The sequence below is a fragment of the Schistocerca serialis genome, chromosome 5, assembly GCF_023864345.2.
Source record: "Schistocerca serialis cubense isolate TAMUIC-IGC-003099 chromosome 5, iqSchSeri2.2, whole genome shotgun sequence".
NCBI classification, from domain to species: domain Eukaryota; kingdom Metazoa; phylum Arthropoda; class Insecta; order Orthoptera; family Acrididae; genus Schistocerca; species Schistocerca serialis.
In genome coordinates, this window is record NC_064642.1 from 154,995,440 (window position 1) to 155,021,993 (window position 26,554).

At 36.3% G+C, this 26,554-nt stretch overlaps 1 protein-coding gene across 4 annotated transcripts in view; it reads right to left on the reverse strand.

The window, feature by feature from the left end:
* Nucleotides 1-26,554, reverse strand: part of LOC126480876 (protein TANC2) — a 655,944-nt gene that overhangs the window by 34,122 nt on the left and 595,268 nt on the right. For 3 of the 4 annotated variants that reach the window (XM_050104255.1, XM_050104256.1, XM_050104257.1), the window contains exons 4-17: nucleotides 23,288-23,414; nucleotides 18,564-18,698; nucleotides 18,150-18,272; nucleotides 14,207-14,470; nucleotides 12,674-12,811; nucleotides 12,473-12,580; nucleotides 11,964-12,212; nucleotides 10,479-10,603; nucleotides 9,991-10,110; nucleotides 2,779-3,068; nucleotides 2,299-2,557; nucleotides 1,301-1,507; nucleotides 417-767; nucleotides 55-213 (exon numbers count right to left, since the gene is read on the reverse strand). In XM_050104255.1, coding sequence (XP_049960212.1) covers nucleotides 55-213; nucleotides 417-767; nucleotides 1,301-1,507; nucleotides 2,299-2,557; nucleotides 2,779-3,068; nucleotides 9,991-10,110; nucleotides 10,479-10,603; nucleotides 11,964-12,212; nucleotides 12,473-12,580; nucleotides 12,674-12,811; nucleotides 14,207-14,470; nucleotides 18,150-18,272; nucleotides 18,564-18,698; nucleotides 23,288-23,414 — 2,655 coding nt within the window. The remainder of the gene's footprint in view (nucleotides 1-54; nucleotides 214-416; nucleotides 768-1,300; nucleotides 1,508-2,298; nucleotides 2,558-2,778; nucleotides 3,069-9,990; nucleotides 10,111-10,478; nucleotides 10,604-11,963; nucleotides 12,213-12,472; nucleotides 12,581-12,673; nucleotides 12,812-14,206; nucleotides 14,471-18,149; nucleotides 18,273-18,563; nucleotides 18,699-23,287; nucleotides 23,415-26,554) is intronic. The other variant, XM_050104258.1, reaches the window with a different exon arrangement.

Genomic DNA, 26,554 nt, shown 5'->3' on the forward strand with positions numbered 1-26,554 from the left:
AAAATGCTGCATTATTATATCAAAATTGTATGCCATTTCCCATTGAAATATTACCTGACTGTTTGTGAGATCAGGATCTGCACCAAATTCAAGAAGAAGACTGACCATTGAGATTGCACCCTCATGAGCATATAGACACAGAGCTGGTGCATTACCAAGGAATTCTGTCACATAGTTAGGGTCTGCACCCGCAAGAAGCAGCAGTCGTGATACCTGAAATGAACACAGTAAAATATTTCATTTAGATTACACAACCTCTGTTTAGTTGAAAATTTCATTAGTATGCTGTTCCTTAATACTTTTTTTCTGAATAAAACTATAATTCTATACATCTGTGTGAGTAACCTATAATGATGCCACAGGAAGGCATAAGATGTTCTTGCCATCACAAAATAATTTGGATTTTCAGTTCTTACCTTTACATTTGGACTGTAGATATTGCGCATACAGCACAGAGCAGCTGATACATCAGACGAGCTTACAGCCACCCAGTGTGCCTGGAGATCTCTTGATGAATAACGGTGCAATGTCATATTTTTATACAGGTGTGCCTTCAGCACATGATGGCCCAGTTCGAGTGTTTTTTCTGGATCTAATGGTGCCTGAACTCGTGACAGACGGAATGCAATTCCCGCATGCCCCATTCTAAGGTCAACCACAAACTTGGAGCTCTCACACTCATCACGGCGAACCAACCATTCCCGGAAAGAAGGATGGAAAAACATGTACGTGTTGTCCAGACGTTTCACCAGGAATCCTGATAACAACTGTGGAAATAATAAATAAGCATTATGCACTGTGATTGAATGTTTTGACTACTTATCAGGTTTTCACAAATCATTTAAGAAACATAACTAATTCTATTTAATTGGAATGGAAATATGTAATTAAAATAGATCAGACAAACAAAGTGGGAAAGAAAACATTAAGGTTTCCAGAATAGCCCAAAAGTCCAAAAAAGGACAATTTTCATAGCTGTGATTCTTATTTTAGGTGGCGACAACTTAATTGGAATTTAAATGTATAAAGGCTTTCAATAATTTCACATTATAAGAGTTTTATAGATGGACAGCCATACATGAGTTATCACATCCACAAACCTAAATCTTACACACAATTTATGTTCCAAAAAGTTCATATCCAATGTTAATTACGTACATGAATCACGTCACCTCTACAGCATTATTTCGACAATGAAAATGACACTATTGTAAAGAACTTAAACTAACAGCTATATAACAGAATATGATGTAAATATGGTACATGACATTTTTGACTAATTTATTGTAAACTGAATTACCTTGAACCTCTGGTGGAACTCATCCCATGGCAGGAACTCTTCAGTGTAAAGTGCGTTAACAGAATAGTAAATCTCTAAAAGTGTCAGAGGATAAAGGGCAGCGAGGCATACACTAAGTATTGGAGCAACTTTCTCAAAAGACCGAAGCGTTGGGAAACGAAGATTAAAATGCAACAAAAATATTTGTGCCAGGGATACCGGCAGCACCTGTAACAATAATAATGACATTTCATAAAATTAGCATGCAGATTTTTATTTTCAAAATCAACTCAAGTTAGTTAAATAACACAATAGAAGGATAAAGTTAAAGTTCAAGTGACTAATAAGATTTTCAACAAGTAAACATCATTCAGTGTAGAGATAGCCCTAACCTCAAATTTTATAGTTTGCAAATTTTCTATTATTTTCCATTATCATATTATACGCAAGTATACAAAAACTACCTAGTACTAGAGATGTCAAAAACATATAGCAGTGTTTATTTTTCTTGCTTTCTCTCCCCACTCCTTAAATTTATAAATTTACACCTAGCATCCTTCAGGATTCAAGATGAAACATGTTTTTGCTTCCCTCCAGTGGCTGTATCCATATTTTCATTTTCTTCCTCCTATTTTCAACTTTCTCCTAACAAAGCAGAAGTAAGGGGCTGAAAGCTAAACAAGGAATCAAAATTCCATTTTTTCTAATACACATAACAGTGCTCATTTTAACAACTGTGAATAACAATAATATAATACAGTAACTTAATGTTTAAACATATGGGATTTCCTCAAAGGACTAATTTCAACCAAAACATGATATGATGCTGCTGGCAACTTTCACAGTTAACTCACTCTGAAACAACTGACCAAGACACCATAATGTAATAATAAAAATAAATCCATTAAGCAAGTATCTGGAGCTACGTTTTGTTTTTATATTCAATTGTGATTTTACATTCACATTAAAGAACTGTATATTGACACTATAGAAAGACTATAGTCAAGACCGGACATTACCTTATAGCCTGATGACTTCACAACCAAGTGGCCCCTCTCAAGCAGATCAAGTGTAAGTTTAGCAAAAAGAAAGGAACCACGACTCAAAGAGAGGAGGTGCTGAGCAAATCGGAACTGAGAGCCTCCTACACTACCACCATCAAGCTTTCCAGAAGTTGAAGCTACATTGCTCTGGATACTTGGACTGTTACTAAGTCGAAAGTTTATGTAATCCAGGAGATCTTTCTGCAAATTCTCATTCCTGTCAACTTTATCCAGGCTGAAATACAGAATAGTGATATAATTTTTTAAACAAAGTTCGCAAAATCACACCTTAACCAATATCATTTCAAAATTTACTTTACATACGAAAGAAGTTAAGCATTTCCTTTTATTAAAATTTGTTTAATCACAGTAAGTTTCATGGATCATAGTACAATAGAGATACAACAAACTACTTAACATGTAACACAACAATATTGACATAATAATGATACATACCTAATAACACGAAATGGCAGTTGTGCTACAGCTTCTTGAAGCTGAGTGCGAACAGTCACAACCAGCTTCAGCCACGGTGGGAAGTCAGCGCAACGACGTGCAAGAAAAGAAGCTAGAGTGTCACCATGGTCTGGCCTGTGGTACTCAGCCTCACACAGTGCATCAACTAATACTAGGCAGCTCTCACCAGTGAGCTTTCCTGCACGACGTAAGCACCCAAGTGGTTCAAGTACACCACGGCACAGGGCCACGTCTGGGTTTGCTATACATTCTTTCAGCGAAACTGCACCCTGTTTCACAAAAGAAAAGCTTTTACATACTTGTGCAATGTGTCTAGTTTTCTCAGAAGTTCAGTTAAACAGGAAAAAAAACTTTAATGTTAGAATTGAAAAAGTACATCCTATGTTACTTGGCAAGAATAATCTTATATATGAACAATTAATAATTTTTATTTGTGTATTGACTCTTCATCTAGTCTGACACTACAGTTATTCTTGTAACATCCTCCTAAATGCCGCAGTTTGTTCACAACAAAACAACAGTAATAACATTAAGTCATAAAGTCACTTTGTAGGCTATTTAAGATAGTTCATATTAAAAATTTCTGCATGCTAATCATATACAGATGAGCAGATCACAATAATAAGACATCTAGTTTAATAACCATAATGCATATATAATCCTTTTACACCACATGAACTGCCATTATCAATATAAAACATTTTCTTAGAACAGGAAGAGTTACCCAGAATAAACATTTTTATCAATTTTTCAAATTTATTCTTGCTATCTGTTAGGAATTTTATATCAGTAGGTCAGGGACAAAATATTTCAATACGTGTTATTCACCTCTTTTTGACCTACATCTACATCTACATTTAAGCTCTGCAAACCACCATGAGCTGCATGGCAGATGGTACGTCTCATTGTATCAGTTATCAGGTTTTCTTCATGTTCGATTTACATATGGAGTGTGGGAAGAATGATTGCTTGAAGGATTCTATGTGTGTAGTAATTACCCTAATCTTATTCCCATGATCCCTATGTGAGCAATACATAGGGGGATGTAATATATTTCTAGAAGCATCATTTAAAGGCAATTCTTAAAACTTCATTAATAGGCTTTCTCAGGATAATTTACGTCTAGCTTCAAGAGTCTCAGTTCAGTTCCTTCAGTGTCTCTGTGATGCTCTGCCATGGATCAAACAAACATGTGACGATTCGTGCTGCCCTTCTCTATACACATTCGACACCACCGGTTAGTCCTATTTGGTACACTAGAGCAATATTCTAGAACCGGTTGCACAAGTAATTTGTAAGCAATCTTCTTTGCAGACCAATTGCACTTCCCAAGTATTCTACTAATAAACCAAAGTCTGCCATGTGCTTTACCCACAACTGAGCCTATATGATCATTTCATTTCATATCCCTACAAAATGTTGCACCCAGTTATTTGTACGAGTTGGCTGATTCCAATGGTGACTCATTGATATTATAGTCATAGGATGCTACATTTTTTCATTTTGTAAAGTGCACAATTTTATATTTCCAAACATTTAAGGTAAGTTGTCAATCTTTGCACCACTTTGAAATCTTATCAAGATTTGACTGAATATTTATGCAGCTTCTTTCAGACAGTACTTCATCATAGATAATTGCTTCACCTGCAAAAAGATGGAGGTCACTACTAATATTGTGCATCTTCATATTTTTGTGGTGCAAAGACTGATCCATAACACTTCAGGTGTGCAGCAGCCACATAAATTCGACATCTTTTTTTAATATTTCAGCTGAATACCATCCAGCCATCTTCTGAAGTCGAATTTATGTGTCTGCATCCCTGAAATGTTATGGAGCACTATTAATATTATCTGCAAAGTCATTGATATATGGCGTGAATAGCAAGGGTCCCAACACACTTCCCTGGGGCAAGCCTGAAGTTACTTCTACACCTGAAGATGACTGTCCATCCAAGACAATATGCTGCATCCTCCCTACCTAAAAGTGCTCAGTCCAGTCATGAATTTTTCTTGATACCCCATATGATCGTACTTTTGACAATAAGCGTACATTTGCTACTGGGTCAAATGCATTTCGGAACTCAAGAAATACTCCATCTACCTGACTGCCTTGATCCAAAGCTTTCAGTATGTCATGTGAGAAAAGCGCGAGTTGGGTTTCACATGATCGATGTTTTCAGAATCCATAATGATTAGCATTGGGGAGGATGTTCTAAGTTTCTGCAACAAATTGCTGTCAAGGATACTGGACAGTAGTTTTGTGGATCACCTCTATTACACTTCTTGTAGATGGGTGTGACTTGTGCTTTGTTCCGAAGAACTAGACACAGTTTTTTGTTTGAAGGATCTATGATAGATTATAGTTAGAAGAGGGGCTAACTCAGCTACCAATTCAGTATATGATCTGATAGGGTTTCCATCACGCCTTGGAGCATTGTTCAATTTTAATGATTTCAGCTGTTTCTCAACACCACTTAAACTAACACGTATTTCATTCTTCTTTTCAGTGGTATGAGGATAAAATTGGGGCCATTCTCCTGGATTTTCCTCTCTAAGGGAATATTTGAAAATGGAGTTTGTTTCAGTGCGGTTCCTTTCGTCCTTTACCTGCACCTACCTGTGAACTTATTGCTGCATATCGCCGGTAGGAAAGCCGAGCAGAAACCCACCATACTGCAACTCGCACCAGAGTGCATACAATGTAACTGTTCTAAGAATCATGATAAAGGTCTTAATTTTGAATCAAAGGTGGACATACTGGCAAAACTTCAGTATATTCTGAACATTGATAATGTACACATTCAATGCCAAGCCCGTGCTAATCTTAACACAGTAATGTATATACCCTTTTGTTCATGTTACCAAGTTAATGCTAACATATTTCCCCAAATCTGAACAGCTACTAAGCACAGATTGTTCTTAAATGAAAGTGTTCGCCATACTATTAAGTTTATCGGTGTCTAAAGCACTCAAGCTTTTAGTCATCGATCTGCTCAGTATGCGATGCAGAATTACTGCCTTTTTTTCATACACAAAATTACTTAAAAAATCCATACTTTCTAAAAAAAAACACACTGGAATAAATATGCCTTCAAATTAAAACACTATTGAAGCATGTAGCACAACTAAAACTGACAAATTATAACTTCCTTCGAAGCTCATACTACACACGACCGTACCATTGAAAGGCTGGACTCCAACTACTTAGACTGCTGTAAGCATTCTCTGTCTCCAAGGGAAAAGATGCGTGAAGAGTACTCCATTCTGATTGGTCAGTTTTCTTTAAGGCCAACAGAAAAACATTATTCTCCCGCATTAGTCCGCTCTTTTCATATCTAACCGGTCAACAAATAACACACTTTCGAACTGTACTTTTTCCCAAGATAAATATTTAACATTCTGATATTTTGTTTATACTTTATGTTATCAACTATTTTCATTTGCTCTCAAATTAGCTTTTCTTTTACCATAAACTTATTTATCATATCATGATACAAAATTTCCTGCCATACAATGTTCATCAGTAGAACAATGATCTACGTATCTACTTTAGACCACATTCAAGCATCATTCAAACTACTAAAAGCATATACAAAAATTACACAAACATAAATAAACAGAACAATTCACAAACACATTCTCTTGACCTGTTTCTTGAATGTCTCTGTGCACTATCCTCTAGCAGATGAAAATTAGAACTACATACTCGACTGAACCCGCTTCAGATCATCTGTCACTGTGCATGCATGAGTCATTCTCCTGATACACAGGCTCTAAACAGGAGCTATATAAGGTGCCATGCCTCAGAGTTAAGCATTTCAGCTTTTGCTTTCGTACCCTCAGTTTCATTTCCTGTCTTATTTGCTAGGGATTGGACACTATTTCTGGTGCCACTAAAAGGCTTCACATATAACCAGAATTTCTTTGAGTTTTGTGAAATGTTATTTGACGATATTCTGCTAGTTAGTCACTACAGGCCTCCTGTGTTGCTCTCTTGACAGCCAAATGCATCTCATTCAGCATCTCTTTATCTATAGTCCTACCCTTTGTTTTACACCTATTATGCAGTTATCTCTATATTTTTAGAAGTTTCTTTACAGTGACTGTATACCATGAAGGTACCTCCCTTTATGAAATGTTATAATGGGTACATATCTATCAATTATTCTTTTAAACTTGAGCCATAGATCCACTACATGCTCCTGTCTTGTGCTCAAAGTTTCAAGTTCGTCACTGAGGTGTAACACAACTTTTTTTTTTTTTTTTTTTAAATCTAGTTTACTGAACAGATACATCTTTATGCTTGTTTTAGTTGTCCTCTGTACTTTGGTTATCATTGTTGTCACAACACCATCATGGTCACTGACACCAGTTTCAATGTGCATATTCTCAAAGAGGTCAAGTCTGTTTGTAGCCATTAGATCAAATATATTTTCATCATGAGTGCAATTCTTAACTATCTGTTCCTAGGCAGTTTTCAGAGAAGGCATTCAGTAATGTTTCACAGGATGTCTTATCATGCCCACCATTAACAAAACTATAATTTTTCCAATTAATTGTCAGATGATTAAAGTCTCCACCAATGATTACAGTATTGTTGGGGAACTTACATACAAGTGAACTGAGGTGTACTCTAAATTTTTTGGTTACATTATGAGATAAGAATGGATGATGACAGAAGGATCCAGTTATGCCCACCCCTGATACTGAGTCTTGCTCAAACAATCTCACATGCAGCTTCAATTTCTATCTCGATGGATTTGAGTTTCATATCCACTGTGACAAATACACCACCTCCATTTCCCACTTGCCTATCCTTTCAATGCACAATCAAATTTACCCCAAAAATCTCACTGCCAGCAATTTCAGGTTTCAACCATCTTTCTGTACCTAGTTTTACATGAGCTTCACTGCTTTTCACAAGCACTTCAAACTCTGACACTTTGTTGTGTATGCTTTGGCAGTTACCTATTAGGATTTCAATATTCTCAACTGTGAGAGGAATTTCTTTCGTTCTTAGACTGATACTTCTGGGTTTCCTACAGCTAGCATTATCTGGATTGGATTGAGAGTTGTCTAATCTAAAAATGCCTTGTGTGCGCCCCACACGCAGTCGGCTACCTGAGTAGCAGCCTCTGAGTAGTAGCACACAATTTACTCATTTGGGGGTACCCTACAGTTCTCAACCCTGTGGCACAAGTCCAGTAAGTTGCAGCACAGCTTGTTAGAGAATCTTCAAAGTCTCTGGTTCAGTCCTTCCACTCTACACAGAACCAAAGGGCCACGATCAGTTCTGGGAACAACATTGCAAATTGTGAGCTTTGTTGAAACCCCATGTACAAGGCTGATCTTCTCAACCTTCTCTGCTAGTCACTAGAATGACCCCAAGTATGATCTTGGAGCCCAGCCAACAGCCATCATTTCCTCCAATGTGTACCACAATCTGCAGTTGGTTGCACCTTGTTCTCTCAATGGCTGCTGGAATAGTCTCTTTGACACACTGAATGAGGCTCCCAGGCACATACACTGAGTGCATCTGGTATCCTTTCCTATCCCATGCTGCCTATTTTTATTTACATGTATACTGCATGTAGACATCATGTAATGACTTGCAAACATCATATTATGTACAAGGTTAATACATACCATATTTGTGTACAAAGGTTTTGTACATCTCATATTTATCTATGTAGGTCAGTTCATATCATAAGTTAAATAAAAATAAGTTTTTGACAAGGTATGGACTGTACATTTCTTCTGTGCTTATTTGCAAATTTTATACCTGCTTATAACTTACAATTTCTACTGTCAACCAGGGGTTAATTCAAATCTGACAGCTAATTTTAGTGTTTTTTTTCACTGTTTGTAAAAAAAAAAAAAAAAAAAAAAAAAAATATGTATGTTCTATAATAGCTTGTAGATTTTGCTATCATGTATAATTTGGTTTCATAGTCTGGTGCAGATAATTCAAAAGATTAGAATTCTTTCGGTGAATACAGACATTTAGTTACAAGAAAAGATACCAATTTTGTTTTAAATGCATCCCCAGTATGTTCACTTGTGGACTCTGGCAATTTGGTGGATCACCTTCCTAACCTAATTAATTAAGAGTGATAAATGTTCATTTTTCTCTTCTAATATTGCAGTTATGGACACATTAATACTTTAAAAGTTTGATGGATTATTTATGACAGATTTTGTGGGAGAATGTACATATTGTGAATGTGTTGGTAAATAGCGTAACTGATTTCATAGATATCAACAGGATTTTGTGGATAAGCATGCTTCACTGTACTGAAAACTTTATTTCTTAAATATGAGTTACTTCAGGCCATGATTCCCTAGCACAGGACTGAAAGAAAATACACAAAATATATTAGTTCATTCTTTTGTTTCTCTTGGAGATTATGAAGTGTATGAAGTATAACTGCAGCTGAAGTGAGTTGTTTAAAATACTCTAGAATGTGTCTTTTTCAATTTAAATTTTTGTCTTTGGAAATTCTGTCTCAGTTATTACATCTTGACACATACTAAGTGTATCATTGGTATTGTATCCTTTGCTATATGGAACTGAAAATGCTGCCAGTGGAGCATTCACAAATTTCTTTGAAAATATTACTTCCAAGTTGTTCTGCTGCTGTACTGGGATTGATTAAAGTCATCCACAAAAAGAACTAATCCTGTTTGGTTTATATTAAATCACATATCATTTAAATGAATGAGAAACACAAGTGACCTAACACTACATTTGTGCATATCCATTAATGGTGGCTGATACTTGTCAAACAACATGGAACTAATAGATGCAGTGGCTTTTGTAATTTGGGGTTCATTCGTCTCAGAAAGTAAAGAGGAAAGAGTTGCGGGAAGGCGACTATAAAATTCCTGTACCTCTCAACAATATTCTCTCTATTTAGTGAGTCAAAGTAGATGCAGTTCTGAAAGTTAAGAGTCTCTTAGGCTTCATATGTGTGTGTCAGTTTGCTGTTGCCTGCCACATAGACCCTATATCTGTGTTTATAACGGTGTTTTATCATCTAGATGGATATTTAATCTATAAAAAGTGAATTAAAAGTCATTGATACTCTGCAGAAGTAACAATGTAATTTGTAAGACAAGACACTAACAAAACCCTGACTTGTGTTATAAGTCATTGATAACTGCAAGAAGAGATAAAAAAATAAAATTCACCTGTAGATGTGGTTCACTGAGAAGGTACTCTCTGTAAGCAGACAGTTGTGGGGCCTGACACAGCTGTGCAGCAAGAGAGTGGATAAAGTCTGGCACAAGGCAGGTGTTGTTATTATCCGCCTTAAAGAGAGAGGCATTCAAAAATTAGTTGATCCATTAATGTTTACAAATTTGCTAAGACTAGCAGATAAATTACATACAAATCACCAAAACTTACTATTGATCTATAGTAGATGAAGCTGTATATAATATCTAACCTTAGAGGAAACACAAGTGTCAATAGCTCCTCTTATGGACAACAGATCAGAGTTTTCAGATGAAAATGTATATAAAGTGAATTTTGGATTTATTTGAACTTCACATTAATTATACTGAAGCAAATGATACAGTTGTGGCATAAAATAATGAATATAAATAAATAATACGTTAATAAATACTGTATAAATAAACAAGACATATATGAGAACATACATAAATATTTATTATACCTGGCAAAAGTGATATGCAACAACATGGGATGCCAAGTGGCTAATCCTCTCTGAGACTAGATTTATTTGACAGTAAATGCTCTGAGAGCCCTGTGGCCTGTCTTTTCCATTGCAGACATACGGATCTGAAAACAAAGGAGGTTAATTATATTATACAGATTATAACATACAAATACTACCCAACTGCAAGTTCTCTCTCTCTCTCTCTCTCTCTCTCTCTCTCTCTCTCTCTCTCTCTCTCTCTCACTCTCTCACACACACACAGGGAGACAGAGCCACTATCATATTTAGCAATAATTTCATCGTTTTTGCTCCATATTGAGTTTCTCTGTGTCAAGAGTGACATAAAGAATGGTTCACACTTTTTTGCCTCTTTGCCAGAATTATCTATACACTCCTTCTTTTCACAGGTGCCAATCAATTTTTATCTTCTCTCTTCCTTCTTGTTCCACATTAGTCTCATCATAATCATTGATTTTCCTCATGTTTACTCTATACAGCATTCCCTCCATTCAGAACAGTGAAAACAGACTGGCAGTAATGTCAAATGAATGTGCTCAGTTTTCTTTGTTTACTACACATTATCTCACTTACAAGGGCAAAAAAGCATCACCAATACAATGATGTTATATGAGTTATGTACCAGATATTTAATTCTGAATATAACAACAGAAATGTATGAAGAAACTGAGAATATCATAGATACAATGATAAAGTGGAAGATTACATTTTATAAGCACTTGAAAAGAATGGATAACAAAAACCTGACAAACAAAATAAATTTCTTTGGCAAAAACCCAAATTTCATGGTTTACATAAATTTAAAAAAATCTACATAGAAAACAGACTTCAGAGAAAAGGTAGAAAATGTCATGGGTTTCCAGAAAAAGATGCACAGGAAGAGAGAAGAGACTTGTACAGAAAAAAGAAGAGAACAGCAATGGCAAGAGTGAAGAAGTACTGGGGAAAAAAAGGAAAAGATTATGTCGTCATAAGCCAGTTGTTCTACATCCTGGAGGATCTATTGGAATGAAAAGTATATCTTGTTTAATCTAATATTGTTTCACTTGGTCCTGAGCTGGCCTAATTTGAAGATAATAATGATGATGACAATAATAATAATAATAATAATAATAATAATAATGACAACAATGATAACAATAATAAGGAAGGAAGGCGGGAAGAAAGATTAGCGTCTCACATTCTATGACAATGAGGTCATTAGAGACACATAAGAAAATAGAAACTAGTAAACACTAAACAATAAATCACAAGAATTCTACATTGCATACTTATTTTACATATGGATTAAATTCTTAGAAAAATCAAGAAGATTTTATTATTTATTAATGCAAATAAATAAGTTTTCTCCATTTTGCAGACAAATACAAAACACAATAACTACTTCAGTAAGGCATTAAGTTAGACAACACATGAATCAAGAACCATCATTTTATAAGAGAACACAGAAAATTAATATATTACCTTGTTGGTAAGCTGGATCCCTTCGACGGCCAAAGCAGCTGTACTCTACAAGCTGCAAAATTAATGCTGTTTTGCCAGTACCTGGATTACCAGAAACTATGACACCAGGACTGCTAGAAGCCAAAGCATCTTCCATCTCACGAATCAACCAATGGCGACCAAGGAACAAGGGATCAGGTTCTTGTAATGGAACTTCGAAGAACAAAGGTTTCAGAGTTAACTGTGGTGTGCGATACTGTGCAAACCGAACTGAAATAAGAGAATAAGGTTCTTATGACACAAAATTGAAAATAACACTGCCATTATTATTAGTTGTATTTATCTTTGTAGCAAGACAAATTTGAGTTTGCCATTTTTCCATACTAGTCTCCCCATTTCCAAAGTTATTACGATTGAAAAATGCTTCCCACATTGCGAGCTAATCCACTACAGTCTGGAAGCTCCTTCTTGTATTACAAATATGTTATAGTAACAATAAGAGCAAAAACTTAATTTTAAACCTTGCTTACCTTTAGGATCTATTGGACCTTTGACAGATCCTGTTCTGGCTGACCTACGTATGGAAGCTCGCCTGTTTTTGAACACATTCAGTTCTTCAACCTGGCCTGGCTGAGAGGCTGTAACAGATCAGTGTTGTACATAACCAACAATATTCAATATTAAAATATTTAGATCAATAGACTAAAACTTGGATCTCTGTTTCAACATACTCGTCACAGAATGCCTCCTACTGACAGGACTTGAGGAACAATTGCTCTGGCCAGAGACAGACATAAGTGAAGTAATACTGTCTGATGATGGGTCCTTCAGTGTCCTCGAATGGCTGTGGACATCTGCTTCTGAAGAACCTGAAATTATTTATGTTGTTTATAAGTAGTTGCTTGCTTTGATACACACAATAATACTTGCTGAATCAGATGATGCATAAGGATGTCTGAAATTATGCCGTGTGTGTGTGTGTGTGTGTGTGTGTGTGTGTGTGTGTGTGTGTGTGTAAAGTCATTATGTCATGTGACTGTGATGGCCTCAGTGCTTGAAGTAACTGTGTGCATGATTGGTAACACATGCAATATTGTTGCATTTTATCACAGACAGCTTGTGGCTACCCAATGCAGGTGAGTCATTCATAAGTAAAATGAAACAATGCTATATCAACAGATACATGATGCATGGAATGGGATGAAACCCTAATAACTGGTGCAATAGTATGTACCCTCTGCCATGCACCTCAGGTGGTTTGCAGAGTATAGATGTAGATGTAGACATAACTTCACTTCCACTTATCAGCTAATTTTATACATCTAACAATGCTTCACTTGCGGTGAGGTAGCAGAAAGTTATTGTTGTACTTACTGTAATTGGTTACATGAACTAACTAACTTTATATTGCAGTCTGTTTAACTTTTAATCTATGTGAGTTAATGGAAAGGGTATTCATGTCTGTTATGTAAGTCCACTCAAGTTTTTGTATGTGGTCCTTAATGGTATTACGATTGGCCTTTTATTTTAATAAACAACAACAAATACACCAGTGAAAATGATTTTTATGTTCTGATTTAACAAACAAATGGTATAAAATTAGCTTATTAACTTTAAGAAGTTGCAATGACTAGGACAGACTATACAACTCAGGAACATTTATCACAATTCATCCAAGGGTCATCCAATGGCTAGACAGGTGAGAGAAAAAAGAACTAGTATGTGTTTACTTCAAAGAATATCCATTCTCATACTGGATCAGGAAACACTAAAAGAGACTATTAAAAAAATCAGTTACAGTGTGTGACAAATTCTACAACAACCTGTAGGTTATTTGTGCACCTAGCAAATTATTATTAAAAGAATTTCATTGATATTTTCTGTCACATGTCCATGCAACACGAGAGGAAGATAGCTTACCTAGCAAGGCTACAAGTTTTACTCGAAATATTCACCCACTGCTCACAACTCTGGCTTTAATATTCATTATGGGAAAAAATTCCTACAGTTGTGTAGTTTGTACTTTGACTTTGTACTGCCATTTCAAAATGATTCCTTCATTTCAAATATTATTTTAAAGTTTTCAGATCAATATCAGTGCAATGACACAAAGCAAACCATTATTTCATATGACTAAGTAACAAATAACTGAGGCAGAATCCAACTTAAGAAATGATAAAATGCAGTTCTCTTGTAACACAGTAAAAGGCTCATTGCAAAGTTCTCATAGCCACAAAATAAATAATTTTATTTTCTTGACCTACCTGTCAGAGTTGACACTGGACTTGTGTTACTAGAGGCAAGGGTGTTGGCCTCTAGTGACGCAAGTGATGAGAAGGATGTGCTGGCACGGCCAGCTGAACTTGGACGGGACTGTGGCTGCGTGTGGCCGCTGGACTGTTGCGCACGTCGACGTGCACTTTCTCCCAGCAACAGGCCCAGTCGCACATACAGATCATTCTGTGATGAGGATGAAGCAGGGGGCTTCTTGCAGCTGGATACAGGACGCACAGTTCCACCCTCATCATCTGTGCAATAATTCAGCACAGTCAAACTCAGGAGCATTCAAAAAGTAAAACTTCAATCATCCAATATCTGTCAGAGACAATTTTTTTGGAAATTGTATACTAATACAAAAAGAAATGACACACCATGAATAAATTAGCAGAATGTGATGTACTTGTACAGACAAAGAAATGATTACAATTCCAGAAAAATTAGATGATTTATTCAAGAGAAAGAGTTTCACAAATTGAGCAAGTCAATGTTGTGTTAGACCACATTATCACCCTTATGCAAGCATTTATGCAGCTTTGCATTGATTGATAGAGTTATTGGATGTCCTCCTGAGGGACATTATGCCATATTCTGTCCAACTGTTGATTTAGATTGTCAAAAACCTGAGCTGGTTGGCGGACCCTGCCCATGTCGTTCCCAAAGTTCTCAATTGGGTAATGATTCAGTGATCTTGTTGGCCAATGTAGGGTTTGGCAAGCATGAAGAAAAGTAGTAGAAACTCTCACTGTGTATGAGCAGACATTATCTTGCTGAAATGTAAGCCCAGAATGGCTTGCCATGGAGGGCAATGAAATAGGGTGTAGTATATTGTTGACATACTGCTGTACAGTAAGGGTGCTGTGGAGGGGTCCTGCAATGGAAAGAAGTGGCACCCCAGACCATTACTTCGAACTGTCAAACTGTACGGCGGGTGACAGTCAGATTGGTGTCCCACCAGTGTCCAGGGTGTCTCCAGTCAAGTCTTCACTGGTCATTAGGATTCAGTTCATGTGAGACTCAGCACTGAAGACAATTCCATGCCAGTCAATGAGATTCCAGGCTGAAGTCAAGTCTGAAGACACTCCAGACAGCAGTGGGATACCATCCTGACTGTCGCCCACCATACAGTCTGACAACCAGAAGTGATGTTAGGGTGCCATTTCTTTTTGTAGCGGGACCCCTTCAGTTGCCATCTGCAACACTCTTACAGCACAGTGGTACATGGATGATATTCTATGCCCCTTTTTGTTGCATCCAGAGTTTACATTTCGGCACCCTCATACAGCAAGAGTTTCTAGTCTTCGTGCTTGCCAAACACTACCTTGACCAGCAAAGTCACTGGATATCTCCCCAACTGAGAATGTTTGGAGCACTGTGGGCACAGTCCTCCAACCATCACAGGATTTAGATGATCAAAGTCACCAATTCAACAGAATTTGGCGTGATATCCCTCAGAAGAACATCCAGCAAGAATATAAATCAATGCCAAGCTGAATAAATGCTTGCAAAAGATTCAGAGGCAGATCAACATGTTACTGACTTGCTCGATTTGTGAAGCTCTTTCTCTTCAATAAATCATCCAGTTTTTCTGGAACTGTAATCATTTGTTTGTCCGTACATGTACATCGCATCTACCAATTTCAGCCCCATTCAAATGATTTCTTCGCGATACATCTTTTTTTCCCCTTAGAGAGTCTGTGTGATAATTGGTCACTTTTTTATACAAGTTAGTTACAATTCAAAGAGTTTTATTACAGAAGAATTTGTCTAGTAGGACCTTCACAGAACTTAATCCAAAACATTTTATGATCATATTTAATGATGGCTTGATTCTATCATATTAACAATGGTAAATTTTCATTTAAATACATCTATTTGCAGAAAGAACACTCCTTTACACAAATATGAGCCCAAGGAGACCACTTAAAATCAACTGGTGAAGTAGCGCTGGATCTTTCATTTGCACAACATACTTGCCCTCACTTCTGATATTAAAGGTATGGGTGTGTGACACAAGTGGGGCAGGGTTAGGCAGAAAGATACAGTATCGTCTTATTTTTGTGTGTTAATTTTTCCCATACTGCTGTGATTACATCTTCCAGGTTTAAAAAAACACCCTATTCAATAAAATTAGCAAACTAATCCTGTAATATAGAAACATTTACAGTCCTGTTATGGCCAAAATTTAGCATATAAAACTTAGTGTTAAACTGAGTAAAACGAGTAGGTATAAGATCACAACAGAAGAAAAGTTTATCATCTGTAACTGAATACAGATATGACTGTAACTACAGAAATAAATAATGGCCTTGCTACAGTCCTCACTAAAAGCCTTAACCTCTTCCATCAACTTCAGATTACATTTCATCAGTCTGCTTGAGATGCATGTTGCTAACACTAATGCAAATTTTTAAATTAAAAAATTCTACTCAATTCATGAATAAATATACTAGCAAGCTTATTTTATAAAATTTCCTATTGCCATACAAATTAATTACTTTTTACATCAAGATATGTTACAAAGTTATACAAATATATTTGCATTTTTTATACACACCACATGTAGTCCAACTACAAAAAAACTATGCTAATAATTGCAAGCCTGGTGAATTTGATTATTACAGTAGCAACTGGGTTAGTATAAGCAATTCTATTATTTTCTTGCACATCAAGAGGAACAGTTAGATTTATTAAATATGAAAACAATGTAGTAGAAAATATCTCTTCAAATGTTAAATATCAGTCTGTCACATGCTTGTGCCACAATCCACAATTTATGTACAATAATGCAAATTGTGACGTTAATTATGTGCAACCAAAGTGAAATTTCATTTGTAACCAAACATTTGTTCTGAACACATAAAGGGGGTGGGGAGGGGGGGGGGGTTGTGAATTTTACAAAACTCCACATGGCTGTTCTTTAAAGACTACTGTGGAAATAAATTATCACATGACCTAAGAAGTACTGAAGGGGGAAAAATTGAAAATAATTGCTGCTATAAGTGATAGTCTCATTTATTTCACAGAGAAAATAGATATGTGAAAAACAATGCTTGCTTTTCTATGTAGTATAAACACAAAAATCTCACTGTCATAACTGTCATGAGACAACATTTTTATGGAAGTAGAAACTAGGTTCAATTTTGAGAATAAACACATGCTAATATGAAACACACAATTTCTTTCTTTTTGTGTCATGATGTATACCACCCTGCTAAGATACAAGTAGCTTTCTTAATTTTGATAATAATAGAGGGAGGAAATTCCCACAGCCATTGAAAACAATGAGGATAGAAAAACAATATTGTATTTTAAAAAATCCCAGTGTTAAAGCAGAGTGAAAGAGGTAATGCAAATACATAAACCAAAAGAGGGAAATGCAAATACATAAACAAAAAGAATGGGAAACATGGACACACCATCACCAACAAATTAATGGCAGGGGAATGAGGCTGAACATAGAAACTATAATAAACAGTCACTGTAAGCAAAAGGATGGGAAGAGGCGAACAGAAGAGACAAAGCCACGAGTTATTGATTGTTACTGTACACTGCAGTGTAAGAGATGTATTTACATTTCCTTTATTTGTTCAATGTATTAATTTATTACAATGAACAGTTTCTTCTTTTCTTGATGACCCACTGGCTATGAAGTAAACACAAACACACTGAATTGAAGTGACACACTGAATGGACATTCAAATGTATTAGCAAATAGTGCATCTAACCCCTCATCAATGACATTAGTAACACAATACACTAACAGAGTACTAGGTGGAACAAATAAATCTAACAACACAGCACACAAAAAACAACAAACTATTCAATTCCATTCCAGACTTAGATATACAGATTAGCAGAGTACAAACAGATATATGCACAAATAACTGCAAGCAGGTTTGATTAAACAGACATGCAGTTCAAAAGGACCTTGGACAGACTCAGCCAGCATATTGAGTCCAGCACTGCTCCCTCCAACAGACCACAGAGATTTAATCTTGTTGAAGACGTAGCTTGGCCAATACCGGCCTTCTGTTGACGCTGTCATACTTGCTAGAAGTGAAAATGGAACTTAGCTAATTTTTAAACTTCATAATAATTTTCTTAAGTGAGGCTCTGTAATGCTCCTTACAGTCATCAATAAAATTTAGTGATTTCTGTGACAGTAATCAAAATGTCCTATATAAAATTAAAAGAATGTAGTAAGCATAAAACTTCTTAAGGTATTGCCATAAGTAAGCTATTAGTTTGATGTTTCACTCTCTCTTTGTGTGTCTTTCTTTCTCCTCTCTTCTGGTTGGCATGAGGTATCTCATGTGGTAATGTTAATGAAATTCAACTAACCTGAAAGTGCTGCACTATCTGGAGGATGGGGTGATCCACCAGGAGTTGTGCCACCTGTCCGCTGCCCCCAAGCACTACGCAAAGACTTTGGACTCAGAAAAAATCGTCTCCGGCTCTGTGGTGGTGTAGGACAGCCTAAAAAGTGTTGAGTTCTTCTTGAGTATTTACAAAAAAGTATGCAGATCATCCAACATAAATGTTTCCCTGTGTCATACGTAACTGAATAAGATTGCACATGTGGTTTACTGTTAGGAACACTAGTCATTTCTCCCAAAGACAACAGACTTTAAGGAGCATTATAGGTGAGGCAAAAAATTAAGGCCTGACATGATATGCCAGGCTCATTCATTCAACATGTTAGATTGATTTTTTACACAAAAATGCTAAACATTTTTGTTGAGTTCTTTGCAAGGAAAATTTGCAATGCACTACTGATACTGTCAGGTTTCGGAACAATTGAAATAAGCTGTCTGATGTAAGCATCTTGGGTACCCTCAAATCGTGCCTTTATACTAAACCACCACATGTAGCCCACATGGTCGCAAATAACACTGGCCATAGTTGCATTTCACTTTACAGCCCTGACTTGGCATACACTGAATTTTGTCATTCCCCATATATGAATTACTTGTTGGTAGGTTTACATTTTCAAACTGATACTGATGCTCAGACCAACAGGAGATGAGTGTTGGAAGAGGGCATGATTCCAGAAATTTCTATAGCATTTTCTAATAAAATAATAAGGTTGAAAGCCTCAGGGTATGTAGAAAAGTTATACAGATAATATGACATGCAAAGTTTTCATGTACATATTACAAAATAAAAGTAGTACAAAATGGGAAACATATATTGCATGACAGTCACACCAGTTAAGTTTATGAATCTGTCACAAGTCTTTTAAAAACATGATCTCTGAAATAAAACTACAGTAAAACAATAAGACATAACAGGTGTAGCAGGGATATGTACATAGTAGGATAGATAGATAGCCAGTAGCAGACATGATAGCCAATAGCAGACATCTATGTAGACAAAATATAATGAAACAAAACCTATGGCTTCCGGCCATGTAGACTTGCTATGCGTCCACTATCTGATTGAACCACTATAGCCTGATTAAAACTACTCATTAGTTGACTCTCCGTGCCTTGGAACTGATGTCTTATAACAGAGCTCTCAATGTTAGATGCAAACTCCCCATTATTGCCAAGTATTTCCACAAAGTGTCAGTCCACTTGCAAAGTTCAAGGAAGGCATAACAGCTAATGCTTGGTACCCTGCAACCTATTTGGCTACTACTGATTGCAATAGACAACAGCACATTCTATCCAACAAGTAATGTTAACTAACTATGCCTTGGAACTAGATGTGTTCTCATTTGTCAAACAGAGAGTCGGGCTGCAAGTACTGATTTTAAAATTAGATATTTGTGGAGGCTGCTGAAAGACAAATGGGTAGCAAGTACAATTAAGTGTCTTATGCTTTGAAAGGGAAGAACTAAAAGATTCAGAGGCTAAACTGTAAATGAGATGATTAAGTCATGAACTCAAGAGCTTAAAGAATCATAACAGTAGTTACCAGTAATAGTATGGAAAATAATGGGAAGAAGTGGATAAATGATGGGAAAAAATATACTTAATAGAAGGGTGGGCTGAAAGGAGAAGAATACTGAATGAAAAGAGAGGAATAACAGTGAAAGCTGCAAAAGACCGGATTTAAAAAATGCTAGGAATGCATGAAAGAACAACATAAATAGCACTGTGATATAAGGAACTGAACTAGTAGAGAAAGTTCAGTGGAAATCAAATGAAAAGGAAAGAGATTAGAATTAAACAGCAACAATGATGAGAAAACATTATGACATAAAGAAATAGAAAATTGGACTGTCAAATAGTAGAAACCAATTAACTGAAAAAAGCACCATGAAACTGCAACAAGTAAAAACTCATAGAGGATGGCAAAGAGTGACAATTTGGAAGATCCCAGAACCAGAAGTTCATTCATCAAGAAAGGAAGAGGACATATGCAGAATGAACATAACTATTCAAGGCATAAATATGAAAATCATCCATAAAGTAAGTGATATAAGAGGAAAAACATTACAGAAATGCCTCAAAGAAAATATTATCCATGGTAATCCTGGACATGAATTTGACTTTTGTCCACTAGACAGCAATCGTGAATCACAAACAAACACAGAAAAATGTATTCATCATCATTTCTCATAATTTTGACAAAGAGGGCTTAAGAAATCTTTATTTAATCTGATATTTTCTATTTAGTGCATTGGTGAAAGAAAGGGAAAAATGAAATGTGATAAGATGAGTAGCAGGCAGTACATTCATCATGCTTTCATTAAATAATGCCATTATGTGGGCTAGTGTAGGTATAAGCAGGATCAACTAGACACAGATGCATTCCCGCCCAACATAATTAAAAGCCTTAATTCCTTTTGTTTCTGAAATTGTACGTCATGTGACAATGATAAATGGATTCCCTGAGAACAGAGTCAGAGATTACTAATTTACAATTTTAAGTTTATATATTACAGACATTCTGATCATGAGGTGATCTGCAGACTGTAATATTTGAAGAAATACTTTAGTGTCAAGACTGGATTTAAATATTTATTTTTAATTGATGACTAGTTTCAATAGTAATTTTCCGTCATCATGGATCTCACCTTTTTCAAAATTATGTTGCGTATTTCGACAATGTTGAAAATCTAACTAGTTTGGAAATGCAATTTTTATCGGCAGGTAGATCACCGCAAATCAGCATGTCATTAATAAAAATACTACTTACATTCATGTTGCCATGCAACTTTTGCTTATTACTAGTGTCCACACACATGCTCGACTGGATTTGTACTCTCCAGCACCAGATGAGCATGCGTGTGGTGCATGTAATCAGTGAAAGTTGCATTATCCACAGAAAATGAATATGGTTTGGATGTTGTCCAAATGTACATATAAATTTATGGGAAACCATTCCAAGGAAAGGGAACATACAAATACATATATAAAAAGGCACAAACAAAAGAATGCAAGTTTGTACAATACATAGTACTACAACTTTATATACATCTATGCTTACAGTATTATAAATTCAAAGTCTGTTTTCCACAGGGCTTTACTTTTGTCCTCGCTAAGCAGCAAGTCCTCATACACACTACAAAAATTCAGTAAAGATTTTACATTGCACAAGAGCTCTCTGTTAGATATGCAAATATAAAAGAAGCTTAGGGGCGAAAGACAGTATTTTAAGTTTTGACTTAATATAAACATAATCAAAAAATATTTATTTGTTCTGCATTGACATTCACTGATTAGAAACACTGTTCCATATCAGCGAACTCAGTAGTCATTAGGTATCTTGAGACAGCAGAATGGGGTGCTCCGTGGAACTCAAGGACTTCGAATGTAGTTAGTTGACTGGGTGTCACTTGTGTCATACGTCTGTACACAAGATTTCCACATTCCTAAACATCCCTAGGTCCACTGTTTAGGATGTGTTAGTGAAGTGGAAACGTGAAGGGACACATACAGCACAAAAGCGTACAGGCTGACCTTGTCTGTTGACTGACAAGAGACCACTGGCAGTTATAGAGGGTCGTAATGTGTAATAGACAGACAGACACCTATCCAGACCATTACACAGGAACTCCAGACTGCATCAGGATCCACTACAAGTAATATGACAGTTATGTGGGAGATGAGGAAACTTGGATTTGATAGTCGTGTGACTGCTCATAAGCCACATATCATGCCATTAAATGCCAAATGACGTCTCGCTTGGTGTAAGGAGCGTTAACAATGGACGACTGAACAGTGGAAAAATGTCGTGTGGAGTGACGAATCACGGTACACAATGTGGCGATCCGATGGCAGGATTTGGGTATGGTGAATGCCTGGTGAACGTCATCTGCCAGCCTGTGTAGGGCCAAGAGTAAAATTTGGAGGTGGTGGTGTTACGGTGTGGTCATGTTTTTCATGGAGGGGGCTTGCATCCCTTGTTGTTTTGCATGGCACTATCACAGCACAGGCCTACATTGATGTTTTAAGCACCTTCTTGCTTCCCGCTGTTGAAGAGCGATTCGGGGATAGCAAATGCATCTTTCAACACGACTGAGCACCTGTTCACAATGCACAGCCTGTGGTCGAGTGGTTACATGACAATAAGATCCCTGTAATGGACTGGCCTGCACAGAGTCCTGACCTGAATCCTATAGAACACCTTTGGAATGTTTTGGAACACTGACTTCGTGCTAGGCCTCACTGAGTGACATTGATATCTCTCCTCAGTACAGCACTCCATGAATAATAGGCTGCCATTCACCAACAAACCTTCCAGCACCTGACTGAACATATGCCTGAGAGACTGGAAGCTGTCATCAAGGCTAAGGGTGGGCCAACAGCATGTTGAACTCCAGCATTGCCAATGCAGGGTGCCATGAACTTGTAAGTCATTATCAGCCAGGTGTCCGAATACTTTTGATCATATGGTGCAATTTGTTTTATTTGCATTGAACCAAGAGCGAACATACTTTAGGACTTGATCAGTAGCTATTTGCAATACTTGCTCTGGTGTACTTGTTATCACACTAGTAACATCTGCAAGTAGTATAGCATTGGCTGCACTATGTGAAGTGTGAATGTCATTTATGTAGACAAACTAACAGTTGTCTCATCTACTCAAAAGAAGCAGCAAACTATGATACATACTTTGAGTCATGATGCCAGCACCATCTGCTGGTGTTGCTCCAGCCCGCCTTTGTGTAGGTCTGGATTTCGGAAGCCTACTAGGAGACGGCCAGTCCTGTGCTTGCTGCTGTTGTTGATGCTGCCGAGTCTGGAACAAGCCATATAATTCACAGCTATAAATTTAAGGAAAAACTACCAGAAGTAAAAATGATGATTTCAGTTGTGTTTAACAGACTTACAGTATTTATCATGGAGTATAGTTCATATTTTTAGCATGATGGGTTATCTTTTAAAGCTACAACACACCGACATTTCTTTTGAAAAAGTCTTTTTTTTTTTTTTACTTACCCGGGAAACATTGACCATATGTAGAACATGGAGTCATATTACCCAAATGAAAATGGAAAAATTTGTCATGAAAGTTCACGCTGTTTTTGAACTCTACCACATAGGGCAATCACACACTAAAAGGGGGTAATGACAAATACAAATGTGTCTATAGACTAGTGCACATAAAAACTACAGAAGGAATGAAGAGCATGATTGAGAGTTGCATATAATATAATTGAAACTGAGTACACAGGATAACCAGTATGTGAGATGATTGAATCTGTAAGAAAATGAATTAAGACTGCTCTGAGGAAAACTAGAAATCTTAACCATAATTGACTTGTCATTGTGGCTAAACCAGAAGTAACTGGTTTAAAATCTTACCTGCTAATCTTCAGAACTCAGCCAGCTCGTAGAAGAAAGATGGCAATGTATGCCTCCAGATTTATTTTTGCCAATGCCGTGGGTTCAATACCATACCTCAGCAGAGAGATTGTTAGTGCATAAGGCACTATTGATGTCTACTTTAATGAATAATGATTTTAAACTCAATTAACCCCCCACCCAATGATGCTATTAAAGATAAGCAGGCTACATGCCTGCACAACATTTCACACTTATTCTTCCTCTCAACAACACAATGCACTTGAATTGATGACAGTTATCCACAGTACACTTCATTAGTTGGTAAGAGAAATCGAATGGCAAGCCATTTCTAGAAGGACTTCTTACATGACAGTAATGTGTCAAACTTAAGAATGAATGTTTTAGATTAGATTAGATTTACTTTCATTCCAATTGATCCGTAGTGAGGAGGTCCTCCAGGATGTGGAACATGTCAGAAAAACAACAATACATGACAAATATTTAAACTAAAACAAATAAGCTAATGTACCATTCCACAGGTCCCAAGTGGAATGATCGTCATTTTTTAATGAACACTAAGAGTCATTTTACAAATACTATTGCACTGAATTTAAAATAAAAAAGTTTTATATTTATTTATAAGGTAAGAAACATGTAATACAACTACTGTAATACTTATTTACAATGAACACATTACTGCACTGAAATGGTGCAGAAGTTAGATTATACTTACACACACACACACACACACACACACACACACACACACAAATTTTCAGTGAACACATTACTGCACTGAAATTGTGCAGAAGTTATGTTGTACTTATATACAAATCAGTTGGTTTTCCTCAGAAATTCATCAATGGAGTAGAAGGAGTTGGCCACCAATAAATCCTTTAGGCTTCTCTTAAACTGAATTTCATTGGTTGTTAAGCTTTTTATGGCTGCTGGCAAGTTATTGAAAATGTGTGTTCCTGAATAATGCACACCTTTTTGTACAAGACTAAGTGACTTTAAATCCTTGTGAAGATTATTCTTATTTCTAGTATTGATTCCATGAATTGAGCTGTTGGTTTGAAAAAGTGATATATTTTTAATGACAAATTTCATTAAGGAATAAATATATTGGGAAGCTGTAGTTAGTATCCCTAGTTCCCTAAACAGGCTTCTGCAGGATGTTCTTGAGTTCACACCACATATAATTCTTACTGCACGTTTTTGTGCCCGGAAAACTTTAGCTTGGCTTGATGAATTACCCCAGAAAATAATCCCATATGACATTATGGAATGAAAGTAAGCATAGTATGCCAGCTTTTTCATTTTTATATCCCCTATGTCTGACAAAATTCGCATTGCAAACAGAGATTTGTTAAGACGCTTCAGCAGTTCTGTGGTGTGCTCCTCCCAGTTGAATTTATTATCAAGCTGTAATCCCAAGAATTTAACACCGTCCACTTCTTCTATCTTCTTGTCATCATATGTTAGACATATACTCTTGGGACACCCCTTACAAGTTCTGAACTGCATGTAGTGTGTTTTTTCAAAGTTTAGTGACAAAGAATTGGCTAGGAACCAGTGATTAATGTCTACAAATATTTTATTGGCTGATCTTTCTAAGACTACACTTGATTTGCTATTTATTGCAATGTTTGTATCATCAGCAAACAAAACAAACTTGGCATCTGGTAATGTTACTGATGAAAGGTCATTGATATACACAAGAAAAAGTAAGGGCCCCAAAATGGAACCTTGTGGGACCCCACATGTAATTAGTTCCCAGTTGGATGATGCCTGATAGCTTGATACATGTCTCTTTCCTAATAACACCCTTTGTTTCCTGCCAGAGATATAAGATTTGAACCATTTTGCAGCATTTCCTGTTACACTATAATATTCTAGTTTACTTAAAAGGATATTGTGATTTACACAGTCAAATGCCTTTGACAGATCACAAAATATACCAGTTGCCTGCAATTTTTTGTCTAATGAATTAAGTACATTTTCACTGTAAGTGTAGATAGCCTTCTCAATATCAGAACCTTTTAGAAATCCAAACTGTGACTTTGACAGTATGTTATTTGAGATAAGATGGTTATAAAGACGACTGTACATTACTTTTTCGAAAATTTTTGAGAATGCTGGCAACAGTGAAATTGGACGGAAATTTGATGCTATTTCTTTATCTCCCTTCTTAAACAGTGGCTTAACTTCAGCATATTTCAGCCATTCGGGAAATATTCCACTGATAAACGACTGGTTACACAGATAGCTTAATATGTTACTTAGCTCAGAATCACATTCTTTAATTAACTTTGTTGATATTTCATCATACCCACTAGATGTTTTTGATTTTAAAGATTTTATGATGGACATTATTTCTGTTGGGGTAGTGAGGGTCAAATTCATATTATGGAAGTTACTTGAAATGTCTGGTCTAAGGTAATCCATAGCAGCATCTACCGAACCTGACAACCCCATCTTTTCAGTAACAGTTATAAAATGTTTGTTAAAAAGTTCTGCAACACTATACACATCTGTCACCAATGCATCATTTACTCTTAATGCTATTTGTTCCTCTTCATGTCTGGTTCT